The 16,205-nt window shown below is 43.4% G+C and overlaps 1 protein-coding gene across 1 annotated transcript in view; it reads left to right on the top strand.

Annotated features, from left to right (window-relative positions):
* The window catches only part of TANC2 (tetratricopeptide repeat, ankyrin repeat and coiled-coil containing 2), a 351,092-nt gene that overhangs the window by 327,426 nt on the left and 7,461 nt on the right, over positions 1-16,205 (top strand). The window contains exons 19-24 of the mRNA XM_027771180.1: positions 1,825-1,958; positions 2,951-3,074; positions 8,904-9,079; positions 9,551-9,683; positions 11,102-11,193; positions 13,729-13,875. Of these exons, the coding sequence (XP_027626981.1) occupies positions 1,825-1,958; positions 2,951-3,074; positions 8,904-9,079; positions 9,551-9,683; positions 11,102-11,193; positions 13,729-13,875 (806 nt within the window). The remainder of the gene's footprint in view (positions 1-1,824; positions 1,959-2,950; positions 3,075-8,903; positions 9,080-9,550; positions 9,684-11,101; positions 11,194-13,728; positions 13,876-16,205) is intronic.

Below are 16,205 nucleotides of genomic sequence, written 5' to 3'. Positions count from 1 at the left end.
TCCACTGGTCTTATATGACCTGTCTGCTCTGTACTCTTTCAAAGCTGAAAACAGATAAAGGTCATTTGTTTCTCTCCATTCTGCTTGGTGTCAGCATCCCATCCAAGCAGACTTGGCTATTTCTCCAACTCGGAGCTGAATCCTGTCTACTTCTTCAAACCCCCTTTGAAAAGGGACCAGTTATGCAAGATAATTTCATCAGATGCTGACAGCCAGGAACAGATTCTATTATTGATCTCTCAGGAAGAGATTTGGCTCCTAACTGCTATGTTTGCTCTAAGAATCAGTTTGTTGTTTTATAGAACTGGCTTTATCTTAATCTCCTTTATTTCAGGAAGTTTTAAGTTTTTGATAAGACTCAAATAAAATCCATCCAAAGCAACTCCTTGCTCTTGGATTGTGAAAAGTCCAGATTCCATTTTATATAATCATGTTGTTCTGAGATGAAATTGTCCAGGATGTGTTAATGACCGTGTCCAGCCATCAGCTGACAGTTTCTGCCAAATGACATCATAACCTAAGCAACAAGAGATGATTCAACAAAGAAAAAGGCCAAATAGAACATTCCCTCTTATATAAATGTGTTATCAAACGGGGAGAAATGGGCCAGATGAAATAATACAATCATTAGAGTGGACACTGTAGCTTTCCAGATGGGCACTACTGTGAATTTTCAGCTGTGCTTTATGAACTGGCATCATTAGTGAGAGGTTTGATACTGAAATACTATCTATATTTTTTCAGAGTACAATAAATTCTTTTATGAAAAAGAATGTATTTGGCTCCCACACATAGGAAGGTTTGCTGCAACCCTGTCACTTAGCTACTTTTAAGTGGGATCAGAACACGGGAATTTGAAATTTTCCGAATGATTTGTTTTATGCACCAACAAAGTGATTCTCACAGTTCTAACAAGTGTGTAGCCTGGTTAATTTCTTAAACTACTCTTCTGTCTAACCCATAGAAAGCACTTTTTTTCCCCTAAACTATTAGAAAGATGAACTTAGAAAGGAGGGACGGTCACTTGGATTTAAAGAACAAGAGACAAAGCTTCTTTGTCAAGTAAATAATTATACCCATTAACACTTGTGCTCATCTTTTTGTGGCTTGGAAATGACTCTGACCTCGAATAGGGTCAAGTTTCTACCTGCCTATGAGATGCCATTGTTAAAAGTTCTAAAATAACTAATGACAAGCCAAAGATAGATCTAGTTTGAGAGCGCTAAAATTGTCACATTTTCCTTTATAAGCCCTTATCATTCTTAAGGAAAAGAAAGATTACTTGAAGGTTTATCTTAGTGGAAATTGCAAGTAATTTTGATTTTGCTTATGATTTGGTTGTGGGTAAATTTGACCAACTCCAAAAGTAAAATGACGTAATTTGCACTTAAATAGAAAACCATAGAGGTGACCATTTGATATGAATTTTACTTGCTTCTCTGATTAGATTCCAACATTTACAAACTGAAATATTGTCGGCCCTTGCCAAATTTTATCATGTTCTGATTTGTCATTGGAGTAGTTAGCCATAATAAAAGAAAGATCTGCTGGCTACTATAGCAGGAAAATGAAACCAAGTGAGTTTAATCAAAGGTGACTTCTCAATAGTTTTATTGTTATAACTATCCCCATATATTATGATCCCATTTAAATGTGTCTTTACTGTTTTTTAAATTTCCTTCCTGGAAAAGGCAGCTAAATTCATTATTCTTGGATGTAAAGTAACAATTATATTAACCAAACACAGATACAATACCATGCTTATCATGGAGGACCAGAGGGGACAAGAACCATCTATCCTCAGTCTTTGTTCTCTGTCCTTAGCCCTGACAGCTGCTGCAGGAAGGGGCAAACTAGAAGTGTGCCGTCTGCTCTTGGAACAAGGGGCAGCAGTAGCCCAGCCTAACCGCCGAGGGGCAGTGCCCCTCTTCAGCACTGTTCGCCAGGGCCACTGGCAGGTAAGTAGGGTGGCTACTTTGAGTTTCTTGGGCAGGAGCGAGTTCAAGGTGGGAACTTCTGATGCAGAGAGCAAGAAGATCACAAAGTTCGAGTTACCCAGCATTTATTGGATTTGAGGACTTGGACCATTGTTATTAATATTCTGCTTAATAAGACAAAAATTTAACAGCATCATTGCAATCTAGATTGTATAGAAAGAATAACGACTTTTTATCCTAAAGATAAATGCCTTAAAAAGCAGTGTTCTAATAAAGGTGTTTGAGTTAGGATAGGACAGACTTTGAAATTCTAACAGGAAGTGTTCTATTGAGGCAACCTCCTTCTCACATTTCTCAGTATCCACAGACTCCTTGGAAGGTCTATTCCTCAACAGGTCTCTGCAGACCACTCACTGGCAGGGTGTCTCAGACTTGCTAAAGGAAGAAGCAGTGTGCGCAAATTCTGTGATTTTTCCAGATGTTTGGATTCTGGATGAATGTTCATTTATACACTTAGGATGGAAATAATGTATGCTGATAATAATCTCTGGAAGTATTTGAGCAGGAAAAAAAGGCTCTAAAAACCAAACATGCTAGAGTTTTCAGAGGCACTTTATTGTCCTTGTGTACAGTTCAACTGGAAATAATGCAGGTGGGTGTGCCCCTAGAGGGCAGTAGAATGACATGACATAAGGCTTGACTTGTGTTGGTGCTCTCAGTATGAGTTTATTCAGTCTGCGTCTTGGCCCTTACCCTAAATTCTTTTTGCTTAGTGACTAAGTCAGATATCAGAGTTGACTCCTCATCTGGCTGTCCCTAGAGAGTTAGAAACTAAGTCACACGGTACTAGGACAGTACAGGTGCTTGTAGGAGGGTTCATGCGAGGGAAAGCTACCTACAGAAGTGACTCACTGTGCAGCAGTGGGAGTTCACACATTGTAGGGGACAGTGTGCACGTGTCTTCTCAGCAGGTCTTCCTGGGATAACTAGTCCCTGTTTCTCTGCACTTCCAGATTGTTGATCTTTTACTCACCCATGGAGCTGATGTCAACATGGCAGACAAGCAGGGCCGTACTCCCCTGATGATGGCTGCTTCTGAAGGCCACCTAGGAACCGTGGACTTTCTACTTGCACAAGGTCAGTCCTGGCACGCCAGAGCTGGGTGGTCAGTGCCCTTAATAACCCATGAACTCATGATTTCCAGGATATGTTGAGAACAGGTATTACTGGGGCCAGGTATGATAGGTGAGGCTCTGCACTCCCACATGGCTGACCACATTTGATTCCCAGACCTGGCAGCTTGTTTCATCACTTTTTCTTTTTGGAGAGGTTTTTGCTATAGAGCATGTGTGCTCGCCAGAAAGACAGAGAGAGACGGAGAGACAGAAAGCAAGAAATCACCCCCCAGGGGGTATGGCTATGCCGCAATCCCTTCTCCTCCGTTCTCCTCTCGGGATCTTGGGCACGCACGCACACGCACCCGGCATGAGTTTAAGCCCCTGGGTCCGGAACTCGAACCGCAATCGGCTACATGGGAGTTCAGTAACATAGCCTTTACACCAACTGCTGGTCCCAATCACTTTTTCTTTCTCTCTTTGTGTATCTCTCTCTCTGGTAAAATTTGAAAAATAAGAATAATAATAAATAGAATTAAATAAAAATAAATATTTATTTTAAAAAAGAGATATCATTAATCTAGTGGGTAAGAAAATGAAAGGCTCTATCTCCTCTCTTCTAATACACAGTGGAATCTTTCTAACTCTGATGTTCTCTATTTCCTTATGGCTTGAGAGATTTTAATCAAATTAACATTTCACAAACTCATTCTAATTGGTAATCTCCAAACTTTTTTTTTAGTTTTTGCTATAGGACACATGTGCTTGCCAGATAGAAAAGGAAAGGGAGAAATAATCCCCTGGGGGATGGCCACGTTACACTCCCTTCACCTCCATTCTCCTCTCTGGATTTTGGGCACACATGTGTGATTTTCAAGCTACCAAGTGTGGCACTTGAACCACAAAGTCAGTCATGTGAGATCCAACTCCTTAATATCTCCATGCTACGTGTTGGCCCCTGTTTAGTTGTTTGTTTTTAATATACACTCAATGAGTGTTCTTCTAGGGACTGTATTTTTACTTTAAGTTTTATCAATTTTTTTAATAAGCCTGCACAACTAATATTTGTCTTGAATCCGAAGGAGGCAAATGGAGGTTAAGACACCTGTTGACTGTGGGACCTTATTTGGATATCATTATCTTCCTGCTGTTGTAATTCCTTTTGATATAACACTCGTTCTTAGCCGAAAAGCCAAAATGTGATCCCTCTTGACACTTACCAACATCCACACATTCCTGGTGGATGGGAAATTTGTTAAGGAAGGTCATGGTCACATTGCTATCACACAGCATTGCAGAGCTCCTACTGAGGCTGTGACCTCAGTCACCTGTGCAAAGCAGTGGGTGGTGGTAGTGGTTCTTAGTAGAGGAAGCTTGCCGTCTCCGGTGGCTCTGCAGTGCCATCTAGTGGAACCAGAGCATTTGCAGGAAGGAGGAGGTACTGAGATGGTGAGTGAAGACAGTGATTCCATTCCAATTAGCCTCCACTATTTGTCAGCTGGACCTAACCATCTGTAATGACATACACAAACACATGTCCCTTACTTCAATGAGGCCAACCTCCTGAAGATTTACGCCCAGGCCCAAGCAGCTGAGGGCAGACAAATTAGAAAGAATATGAGGTTTCTTCTAAGATATCAAACTATAGCCCAGTCAGAGACTTATTAGATCTTTAGCTGTATCCTTCAAGGAAGATTTGTCTCCACAACTTCAGACTCAAGGCTGGGCAGAGTCAGAAGGCTGCTCTTCCAGTGTGCAAAGCGGCTCTTGCTTCTCCGGCACAAGCTCTCAGACAAGTTGGCTTCAAACCTCTCCCCAGTTCTTTTACAGGAAAGGGGGAGGATGTGTGGGGGAGGGATGTACCTAGACTCTCAAGATAGATTTGACAGGAGTAAATGTTTGAGAGCAAGCTCAGTGCACTTAGCAAAGGCAGCAACCCTTCAACCACTGTTGCCCCATAGGTGGCTGCATAGTGTCTGCTCCTTGGGCACAAGTACCGGAGGTGTGTCCTCCCTTACCACTGGCAACATTCTTGTCTTTGGACCACTTCATTTTTTTCATACTTAAATTGAGAGGCTTTTGCTAAATCAAACTCGACAAATGTTTATTTAGCCTACATTATTTGCAGAACACCATGCTAGGAACTATGCTTGATTTTTATTTTCTCATGATTAATAAACTGTAATCTGTGCCCTCAAAGGGTCTATAATCTGCCAAGGAAAGGATGAAACAAAGATAAACACGTTAAAAAGCAGTGCTCTGATGAAGGTATTTAAGTTAGAATTGGACAGACTTTGAAATTCTAACAGGAAAACTGATCTGTATTTAAGAAGGGAAGTGATGTGGGCGAAAGGTCAAGGAGGAGTAACGGCCCAGAGCAGCTTTGGAGAAGTATGCACGTGGTCCCGTGACATCCGTGAGGACTGCTGGGAAGCAAACAGAAAGATATGTGGAAAGGATGGAGAGCTCCAGGTTGAAAGACTGTCGGGGCCAGTTCTGTAACACAGGGTTTAAGCCCTGTATATTGAGAGCCAGATTCCACACGGCCAAATATGGTTTGAATCCTGGCTCAGGTGACTTGAAAAAAGCATGCCAGGCATATGTGTGCCCAGAATCTGGCCAGGAGGTGGGATAAATAGAGGGAAACATTTTGCAGCATGACCATGCCCCGCTAGGGAGTGTGTCTACTCCCCTTTTTCCCCCTCCCTTCCCTCCTCCCCACCCCCTACACATGCCCTCTAACAATTAAAACAAGTTTTTAGAAAAAATTTGGACTTAATTCTAAAGGAAATAGGAGCTTTTCAAGATTTTTTTAAAGGTAATTGATGCCAGAATTGTCCATTTTAAGAAAATCATTCTATTAAGTCATCGAGAAAGTCATGACGTATTTTTCTGTTTTTCTATGCAAAAATGCATCATGACTTTCCTAATGACTCAATAGTACTAGTGTAAATAATATATTTTATAAACAAATTATAATGGGCCAGGAGATCAGTTAGTAAGTCATTTTGAGAGACTACATGAGACATAATGCCTAGGGATTCAGGGGGTAGCTGTCAGGATAGAACAAAAGGGCCGAGTCTAAGAAACATTTTGGACATATAGTCTGATTCAGTATAGGAAGTAAGGATGGAATAGTTGACGGTAACTCTATTGCTGTAAGGTGGATGTTTGGGAGGACTGATTTCAGTAACTGCATGGTAAAGAAAGGAGAGGAGAAGAAGAGTACAATGTGAAATTTGGAAGTATTGAACATATTCTGTATTTGTTTCATATGTATCTCCTTTCAATCTTCTAAAGCTCAGCTTTCCTTTGGAAAATGAGTTCACTATAACATACATCCAAAAACCTTCTTAGCCTTCTGTCCTTTCCACCCCTGGAAACTGTCCAGGGAATTTATAGACATGACATCTGAAAGAATTGATATTCTCTCCAATATTCAAGTTCATTCTATGTTAGAGAAAATGTACTAATTGCAGACTATGTCACTATGAAAAGATAACCCAGTACCTACATGACTCTCATCAGGGTTGGAAGTATGCGTTTTCCAGCTTCGTGTCCTGCTTGGGGAAGCCACATCTCTGCCAACCTCTAGGCATACCACAGTCACAGGCCAGCTCACTGCTGAGCACACCCTTAGCTAGCCGTGGAGGTCCTAAGCTTGAGCTGACACCCACATCCTGTCCTAGGAGACAGCCCGTAAAGTTTCTCCTGTGCAGTCAGCTGGTCCCTAACGTAGTTAGGATATATGACATGCCAGCCGTGAAAGCACCATCTCAGGTACCTTCAAAACTACCAAGGCGACGATAGGCCCCTTGCCATCACAGAACCTAGAGCCAGATGTCTATCGAAGTTTAGACTGAGTACAAAGCAGTGTGTCAAGTGTGTTTGATACTGTCGGGTGATACTATGAATGAAAATAGGAATGTCGAAGGGAGGCAGATGCAGGCTATGAAACAGACTACGAAGGCAGGGATGGAGTTATGGAAGGAGGCTGACTACACTCTGAATTTCTTCTTTTCTTTAACATTTTTATATGACAAATAAAAATAGTACCTATTTATGGTACACAACATAATGTTCTGAGATATGGCTACATTGTAGAATGGTGAATCAAGCTAGTGGGTTGTCAGAAAAGTCATGACACATTTTTGCTCAGAAAAACAGAAAAATATGTCATGACTTTTCCAACGACCCAATATTTAACATATGCATTATCTCAGATACCATTTTTTTTTTTTGGTAGAAACATTTAAAATGGGGGCCGGCAGATGGCAGGTTAAGGTGCTGAATTCCTACATGGCCAACCACAGTTCATGTCCCAGATCTGGCAGCTTGCTTTCTCACTCACTCACTCTCTCTGGTGGGCACATGTGCCCTATAGTAAATTTTAAAAATAATAGCAATGAACTAAATAAATAAATAACTTTTTTTTCCAAAAGAAACATATAAGATGTACTCTTTGTGATTTTCAAGTACACATGTATTGTTATTAGCTAAACTCACCATAATGTACAATAGATCCATTGAACTTATTCTCCTGTCTAACTTCAAGTTTATGTCCTTGACCAAAACATCAGTATCTTACTCTGTGTTTCTATGAATCTGACTCTTTTAGATTATACTGCTAATTTCTTTTGTGTCCTGGACCCTATTTCCTCTCAATAGTCCATTTTCCCCATTTTCTTGGGAAATATGAAGTGGCCTAGTACTGCCATCAATGGTAAACACGTACTGGACTCCTATTTTGTGAATCTCTCAAGAAGTTTAAACGATTATAAATTGAAGATTTATACTCATTTCAGAAAACATTCATCGAGAATATATTTCATCCAAGCAAGATACATAAAAATAGATAAATAGGGCCCAGTTGCAGTGGCACAGCAGTGATGGTATGCCATATGGGAGGCCCAGGTTCAGATCTGAGTTGACCTGAGCATGCCAGACACATGTGCATTCCTGTGATCCTACTGGCTGGAGAGTTGAAGCATAGCAAAATTATGTCAAGGATATCCGTCTCCCTCTCTCTTTCAATAAATAAAAGTTTAGGGACCAGCAGTTAGCATAATGGCTATGTTGCTGGACTCCCACATATTTGACCATGGTTCAAGTCCTGGACCCGGTGGCTTAAACTCACGCCGGGCTCATGTGCGTGCGTGCCCAAGATCCCAAGAGGAGAAAGGAGGAGAAGGGATTGCGGCATGGCCATCCCCCCCAGGGGGTGATTTCTCACTTTCTGTCTCTCTGTCTCTCTCTGGCGAGCGCACACACCCTATAGCAAAAACCTCTAAAAAAAAATTAAAAAAATAAAATTTAAAGTTTAAAAAAATAGATAACAGAGTAAGGTGACATATGTTAAGCAGATTTAAGATGAGATACCAGTGAGCTAGGAGAAGCTTCTTGGAGGCAGAGGGATTTGAAATAGAGAATGGACAGAAGTGAGGCAAGTCATGGGGAAAGAAAAGGTATTCCACACACGGAAGCAACGTCACCAAAAGTGGGGATGCAGGAATATTTATGGGAGATTCTAGAAGCAGTGAGCACATCCATTCAGCCACAGTGGAAGATCCTCACAGAGTGATAAAACTTCAGGAGAGTAGTAAGCTGTCTCTAAAATTGCAGAAGACCTTGAATACCTGGTAAAACATCTGGACTCTTATTAACAACTTGTAGAATCCATTTTTTAACACTTTTATTGAGATACGACTGAGATACCAAGACCAATCTTAAAATGGAAATAGCTCAGAAACAGAAGGTGTTCTTGGGCAGAGTACTAGCTCAGGTGTTAATGTTCCCTCCTGCTATGAACCTTCCTGTCTCCGCAATCCTGTGTTACCACTTGCTCTTGTAGGTGCCTCCATTGCTCTGATGGACAAAGAAGGATTAACAGCCCTCAGCTGGGCTTGTCTGAAGGGTCATCTCTCAGTAGTACGTTCTCTGGTGGATAATGGAGCTGCCACAGATCATGCTGACAAGAATGGCCGCACCCCGCTGGATCTGGCAGCTTTCTATGGTGATGCTGAGGTGGTGAGTACCTTTCAACAAGCCTCAGGAACACAGAGATGGGGGCAGTGTTCTCCCCCCATAAAACTATGTGGGGTTGAAGGTAGAGTATGTTTTGATGATTCCTGATACAGAGTTCCCAGCTATACCTGCTAGAGGGCAGGAATATTCAAAATACTATTAAAGACCAAGAATTGGGCCAGCCAGTGGCAGATGGTAAAGGCAGCTAGATCTCACATGGCCACCTGAGCAGTTCGAGTCCTAGACTTGGTGACTTGAAAAACATGCTGGGTGCTTGTGTGTATTGGCCCAAAATCCTGAGAGGAGAATGGAGGAGAAGGGATTGAGTCATTGCCATCTCTCCTAAGGGGTGATTTCTCACTTTCTCTCTATCTTGCTTTCTTTCTCTCTTTCTCTGGCAAACACACATTCCCTATAGCAAATAATAATAATAGCACACATCTATGTTGACTGTTCTATTGATCCATGTCCTAGGTCCAGTTCCTGGTGGATCATGGGGCCATGATTGAGCATGTCGACTACAGCGGAATGCGTCCTTTGGACAGAGCAGTGGGGTGCCGGAACACTTCTGTCGTCGTCACTCTTCTGAAGAAAGGAGCCAAGATAGGTAGGGTAAAGGAAGAAGGTGTTGGCCATCTGTGCCCAGGGGCCAGACTGGCCCAGTGGTCTGGCTGCCCTGGGTGTTTGGTATGAGTGTGTATAGCTCTCCCTCTGCCCTGGCCCCTTTATTGTCCAGTTGAACAGAGAGGCTCTGGGCCCAGAGAAAGGACCCTCCGAGCCATGGTCTGCAGTAACCCGTGTCCAGAATCTCGTGGTTCTCTGCCACACCCCTTGTAGCTTTAGCCAGGAGGCTGCTGGGACCTTAAGCACCTCTTAGCACTCCTCTGTGCCAGCCCCACCCTGTAAGCATCCTGGATCCCTGCACTGCCACGAGCCGTTGCCTTCCCTCGCTCTGTATGTGCTTCAGATTCCGGTCCCTGCTGCTGCCATCCCAGCTGCTCCCCCCACAGACCTGTAGACGGGGTTGGCTGATTTGCTGGCTTTTTTGCTGCCTGCCTCTCACTGCTGCTTTTTCCTTCTTCTTTTTTTTTTTTTTTTTTTTCCTTCACCTTCATCCATTTTTTTTTCCTCTCCTACAACTTTTTGTTTTCTCCTTTCTTTGAAGGTTGTCAGACGTTACCGAGTCGCCCACGAGGTATATTTCACCGCTGTCAGCATCAGGCCTGGTCTGATGGCTTGGTCAGCTTTGCCTTCTCCTCTTTGATTTAGCCTGCATGAGTTCCCTACACCTCTAATCTTTTAATTTTCTTCACCTTAAAAGAAGATTTTTTTTAATGACTGTTGTAGAGAATAACTTGAACTTTTGATAACTAACCCTGACAAGCTTAGTTGGTAAATAACTCAGCATCTGTAAACTAATCAGTTTAACCTTTTCTTTCTTTTTGTGGATAAAATAGTCTTCAATAACGTTGGTTTGTTTCACATCCGTGTGACATTTGAACCATGCTCCTGGCTCAAAGCAAATCTCAGGAAGTCCTATTTGGTGCTTATAAACGAAGGGAGCTGTTAGTCTTCATGATTTCCCTTCTGTAAAGCACATATTTAAGAATCAAGAGGCATAACATCTGGGAATTTTGAATCTCAGATCTAAAATAAATTGCCCTTTTTGGATTTTTCAAATCTTGTGGTGACATTCAATGTAAACTCTTTCTCCTGATTTCCTTATTTAAAATAATTGCACACTAAGCTCTTGCCTGCCCACACACAACATGCAGGCTTTGCTGCCCTCCTGTGGTATAAGCTCGGACAGTTCAGATATTCTTATTTTAAGGTGAATACAAATCCAGTGCAGCTTCTTGGCAGTGGGAGTCACTAAAATACTCCCAGGTCTAAAAGATGAGGTAATTATTGCGGAGCAAGTTGTTCTCTCAGCAGAAATTCCCCCAGGGTGTTTTTTTCACCTAGCTTTCTACCACCCTTACATTGTATGAGTTTTTTACCCATCATGCATCCTGTACACTACAGGTCCAGCCACATGGGCGATGGCCACCTCCAAACCAGACATCATGATCATCCTGTTGAGCAAGCTGATGGAAGAGGGGGACATGTTTTATAAGGTGAGGGGAGGGGGGAACAAAGCTTCCTCAAATGGCCGTCAACTTTTCTATCTGTAGAATCTTCCAAAGTCCCGATAATTCTCATCCTTTGCTCTAGATGAGAAAAGGAAGAGTACCATTCCTCGGTGATGGGCTCCTAAGTTGGGGATCTTGGGTTTTTGCAGGCCTGCAGCTGACCAGCTCAGAGCCTTGATTTTGCCTGGTCACTAACAGGTGTCTGTATAGCTTTTGACGTGGGATCTGCTTCATGGGCCTGCAGAACTCATGGGAAAAGAAAAGTAAAATCAGGTGTTGTGGCTATTTCCACTCGGTTGATCTTAGTTTTCATGTTTAGTATATACATAAGTTAAAAAGACTATAGGTGGACCAGCAGATGGTACAGTGGTTATTGTTGCTGGACTCCCACATAGCCATCACAGTTCAAATCCCAGGCCTGGTGGCTTCAAAATCACACAGGGCGTGTTTGTGTGCATGCTCAAGATCCCAGGAGGAGAATGGAGGAAAAGGGATTGCAGGGTGACCATTCCCCGTGGGGGGTGATTTCTCACTTTTCCTGTCACTATCTTTGTCTCTTTCTCCGGTGAGCACATGTACCCTAAGGCAAAAACCTCTTTTTAAAAAAGTCTATAAGGGGCCAGTCTGTGGCATGGTGGTTCAGGCAACTGGATCTTACATAGCCAACCATGCTGTTTGTTTCTCAGACCCAGCAGCCTAAGAAATACACTGAGCATGTGTGTGTATGCCCAAAATCCCAAAAAGAGAAAGAAGTAGAGGAGAAGGGATTATGGTGTGACCATTCCCCATGGGAGGAATGTCTGTCTGTCTGTCTCTCTCTCTCTCTTTTGCATATGTGCCCCCTGCCAGCATTAAAAAAAAACAAAAAATTTATAGGAATAATAGCTTACTGGCATCCTTGAATATGGTAAAGAGACCAAGACAAATAGCAACTGCAAGATGTGTTTGCAGTCACTCACTGAATGACAACAACAAAAGTAGAGTCTTTCTGTATGCACAGTTCAAGCTGAAGGCTCCATACCCAACAAATACAAACTCTCATGGCCTATAGAAAGTTCCTTAAGAACATACTATGGGGGCCAGCAGGTGGCATAGTGGTTAAGGGTGCTGGACTCCCACATGGCCAACCATGGTTTGAGTTCCAGACTTGGCAGCTTCCTCACTTTTGGTCTCTCTCTCTCTCTCTCTCTTTCTCTCTCTGTCTTCCCCCACCCCACCCCACCCCCACACACACACACCCCTCTCACTCTGTCCCTCTCTGGTCAAATTAAAATAAATAAATAAAGTTAAATAATTTTTTTTTTTTTTTAAAAAGAGCATTCTATGTCAGAGTCTTCTCCCTCTATTTAGATGGGCTGGTTCATCTTCTCCTGAAGGCGCATACAGATCCAGCCCAGGTTTTGGCAGTGGGCATCACTGAGACATCCCCAGACCTAAAAGATGAGGAAATGAATGTGAAGCATGTTGCTCCCCCTTAGGTCAGGAGTGTATGAGTTGCTGGGGCAGAGTTCTGTTGCCTGGGTAATGCTTAAGTGAGAGCAATGGTTATCTAGGACTCTGGCTTTCACATAAGCTTGAGTCTGACCTACCCTTCATTTCACAGGAGTTCAAAGGAGGATCTCAGTGCTCTAGATGCTGTATTTATAGATTTGGGAATGGCATTGTTCTCAACCTAACCCTGGTTATAGCATAACTTCTGGTGTGCTAAGGCAAGGATTTCTGTCTTCAAATGAAAATAGGCATAATTCTTACTGTTACCACAGTAGAAATATGGAAATAGAAAAGCTCTTCCAACTGTCTGGACTCAGCTTATATATTTTCAGGTATAAAATGTAAGAAAAGTTCAAGGCCCCTGTGGCTAGATCCCCAAATTGGTCATAGATTTACTTCATCATGGAAAATCTCTCCTACAAAGCCAGATGGAATCATATATTCTCAGCTTCACTTCTCTAATATCACCCTGCCCTTTGCTTTTTCCAAAAATGGAGAAAGCTGATGGAGATTATCTTATGCCATGAGATTGTAGAAGCAACAGCTAGACCATTTCAGCCCCTACATTCTTTGTGAGGAGGAGATTGGTCTCTTCCTACGGCTGGCAAAATGGAACATCAGATTAGAAGAGTTCTTCAGACAGGCCAGAAATGTAAGGAAGAAGTATAACTTTAGAGCTTTGGGGACTCAGAAATTACATGCATCCAGGGAGATGAGGTCAAGAAAAATGAACTTGAAGTGAGTAAGATCAGCCCCTTTGGAATCTAGTTGGGAAGGTGGGATCCAGGACTTTTTATTCACCAAGGATTTGTTTCTCTGGCTTGTCTTGGGTAATCTTTTGAACCTTGCCTTTCCTGTCAGGTAAGTTCCCATCTGTTCTCAAAATCAGGGCCAGACCAACTCCCTGGCTGGTGTTTGGGAGGGTTAACTCTTCGTAGCAACCACAGAGAGGAGGAAGGGAGTTGGGACAAACTTGCCCAGCTGCTCACTAGACCAACAGTGTGCTTTGCCGTCTTGTGCTCCCATCAGAAAGGTAAAGTAAAGGAAGCTGCCCAGCGCTACCAGTACGCTCTGAAGAAATTCCCTAGAGAAGGGTTTGGTGAGGACTTGAAAACCTTCCGGGAACTAAAGGTGTCTCTCCTCCTCAACCTCTCTCGATGTCGCAGGAAAATGAACGTAAGTCCTTCTCATCCCTGCCCCTATCTGCAGCCCTAGAAGTTGGCAGTCCATGTCACTCAGTAGCTCTTACCAGCCCCTGAAATCCTCCTCTGCCCCATTTGGAACTTGGTTGTCCTTCACAGAGCACTGACATTTGCAATTTGAAAGAAATTAAGTCTAAATATAATCTACATCGAACTTTTAAGAAGTTAATGCTGCGAACGCTTTGTAGCTTTCCGAATTTTCGTAATTCCCACCGAAAGGGATTGGGATGCTGTCACCCTCCTGTCATCCCCCTAAGTCAGTTTCCTGGCCTTTGGGGAAATGTAAGAGCAGTGGTCTCCAGAATTCCAGTCATTCTCTTCCTTCCTAGTATACTTTCCGGTCACTTGAGGGATTGGAAAGAGGGCTTGGGACCATGGACGTAAGGTTTAATTTTGAAGCTGTTCTTAAGCTTTTGTTCCCCTTCCCTCATCTTTTATTCCAGGTACTCTGTCCTTTCTTGTCCTAGAGGTAACCTTAGACCCATCCTGGCCCTTTATCATCGCCCCAGTCCTTGGTCCTTCTTGCCAACCTTGCAGAAACAGTCTGGGGCACCCTCAGCATGCAGACACTCCTAGCCAGGAGCCCTCTCTCAGCTCCCAGCAATAGCCCTGGCACCCACCAGCCTGAGATCTCACAGACCTCAAAAGGTAGAAGTAATCCAAGCCAGACAGGAACACTGATCAATAAAGAACCCAGCTGTACTCAAACAAGATTTCCACCTCAGTGGCAAGCATCTGCTGTCAATTCCAGAAAGATGATTTGTGTCTTTCATCCGTTCCAGGCCCTAAAATCTGACCATGAAAAAGTCCAGAGATTGCTGTGGCTGTCTCAGATGACACAGTCATGGCCCCCAGGAGGCCGAGTTGCCTCTGGGTACAGAGGGCAGTGGGGCCATGGAAGAGATTTCTTCAGAGAGTAGAATGGGAGTCCTAAGGGGAGGCACTGAGGTTCTCGTACTCTAGTTCTTTGGGCAAAAGGAAAAACACCACCCGGGGTCTCACATGGCACCAGCCTGTGAGAATGAGGTAAAACTTCAACTTGCTGACCTCTTTTTTCCCTATTACATAATATACTTTTTAAAAATGCCCTAATATGGGACCAGCAGTTGGCATAATGGCTATATCGCTGGACTCCCACGTAGTCGAATGCGGTTCGAGTCCCGGACCCAGTGGCTTAAACTTACACCAGGCTTGTGGTGCGTGCGTGCCCAAGATCCCAAGAGGAGAGTGGAGGAGAAGGGATTGCAGTGTGGCTACCCCCTGAGGGGTGATTTCTCGCTTTCTGTCTCTCTGGCGAGCACACGCAAAAACCTCCCCCCACCCCCCGAAATAAAAGCTCTAATATTCCTAGAAACAATAGTTGTCCCCAAAGAAAAAATAAAGGAGTGAGGTTAGAAACAGAGCAGGGATAGAAGACGACCCACGTAAGGTAGACTGCTTCCTCTCCAGTTCTGTATTTGTTCAAAAACAGTTAACAATCACCTCCTGTGAACCAACACTGTCCTAAGTTCTAGACATTTGCCGTCTTTGGTAGAAAATTTCCCATTAATTTTTTTTTTTTTACTGTTTACCTGTACCCAGGCCTTTGTTCTGCGTTAGGCCTTGTTTTCTGCCTTAGGACTCATGAGTGTGACTGGAGGCTCCCATGCTGTTCTATGGCTTTCGTATTAAAAGAAGAGAAAATCTTCCCTTTTAGATTAGTATTTTAGGAAATCTTGTAAACTATGGACTCTACCTAGTCAGGGTTTCCCCTGCTCCCTGTACCCCAGAGCTCTTGGAGTGAGGACAGGCAGCTTGGAGACCAGTTCCTCCAGCAGCCTCAGTGATGGCACATACCCCAGTCATGGCCAGAATTCTTGTTTTACATTTCTTGTTTTAACTATTTCCTTAGGAAGAAACTAGATAGGAGGAACGAGTTAAAGAAGACTCTGTGAAATAGGAAAGCAACTACAATTTATTGAGCCAGGAGCTCTTTGGTTCTTTTAAGGACCTTACATCTCAAGTAGGTGTGGATGAGAAGATGCACAGCAGGCTTGGAGGGGTTATGCAGGTGGCCGAGTCTGTCTGATGTCCCCACTCCAGCTCGTCTCCAGTCAGTGCGAGTCTCCTTTCTCACACCCCATCATGCTGGATTTCATGTTCTCACCCTCGGACCACAAGGTCTGGTGGGTACAGCATGGAGGTGTGGGGGTAGGAGGGTCCACGAGAGGTGTGTGTGCATGCGCGCGCAGGTGTGCATGTGTGTGCATGTGTGTGTGTGTGTGTGTGTGTGTGTGTGTGTGTGTGGGTGCGTGTGTGTGTTGG

This window comes from Tupaia chinensis, unplaced genomic scaffold, assembly GCF_000334495.1.
Source record: "Tupaia chinensis unplaced genomic scaffold, TupChi_1.0 Scaffold000187_1, whole genome shotgun sequence".
NCBI lineage: Eukaryota > Metazoa > Chordata > Mammalia > Scandentia > Tupaiidae > Tupaia > Tupaia belangeri.
The sequence above is the reverse complement of the archived record's forward strand: the minus strand, read 5'-3'. Positions and strand labels throughout refer to the sequence as shown.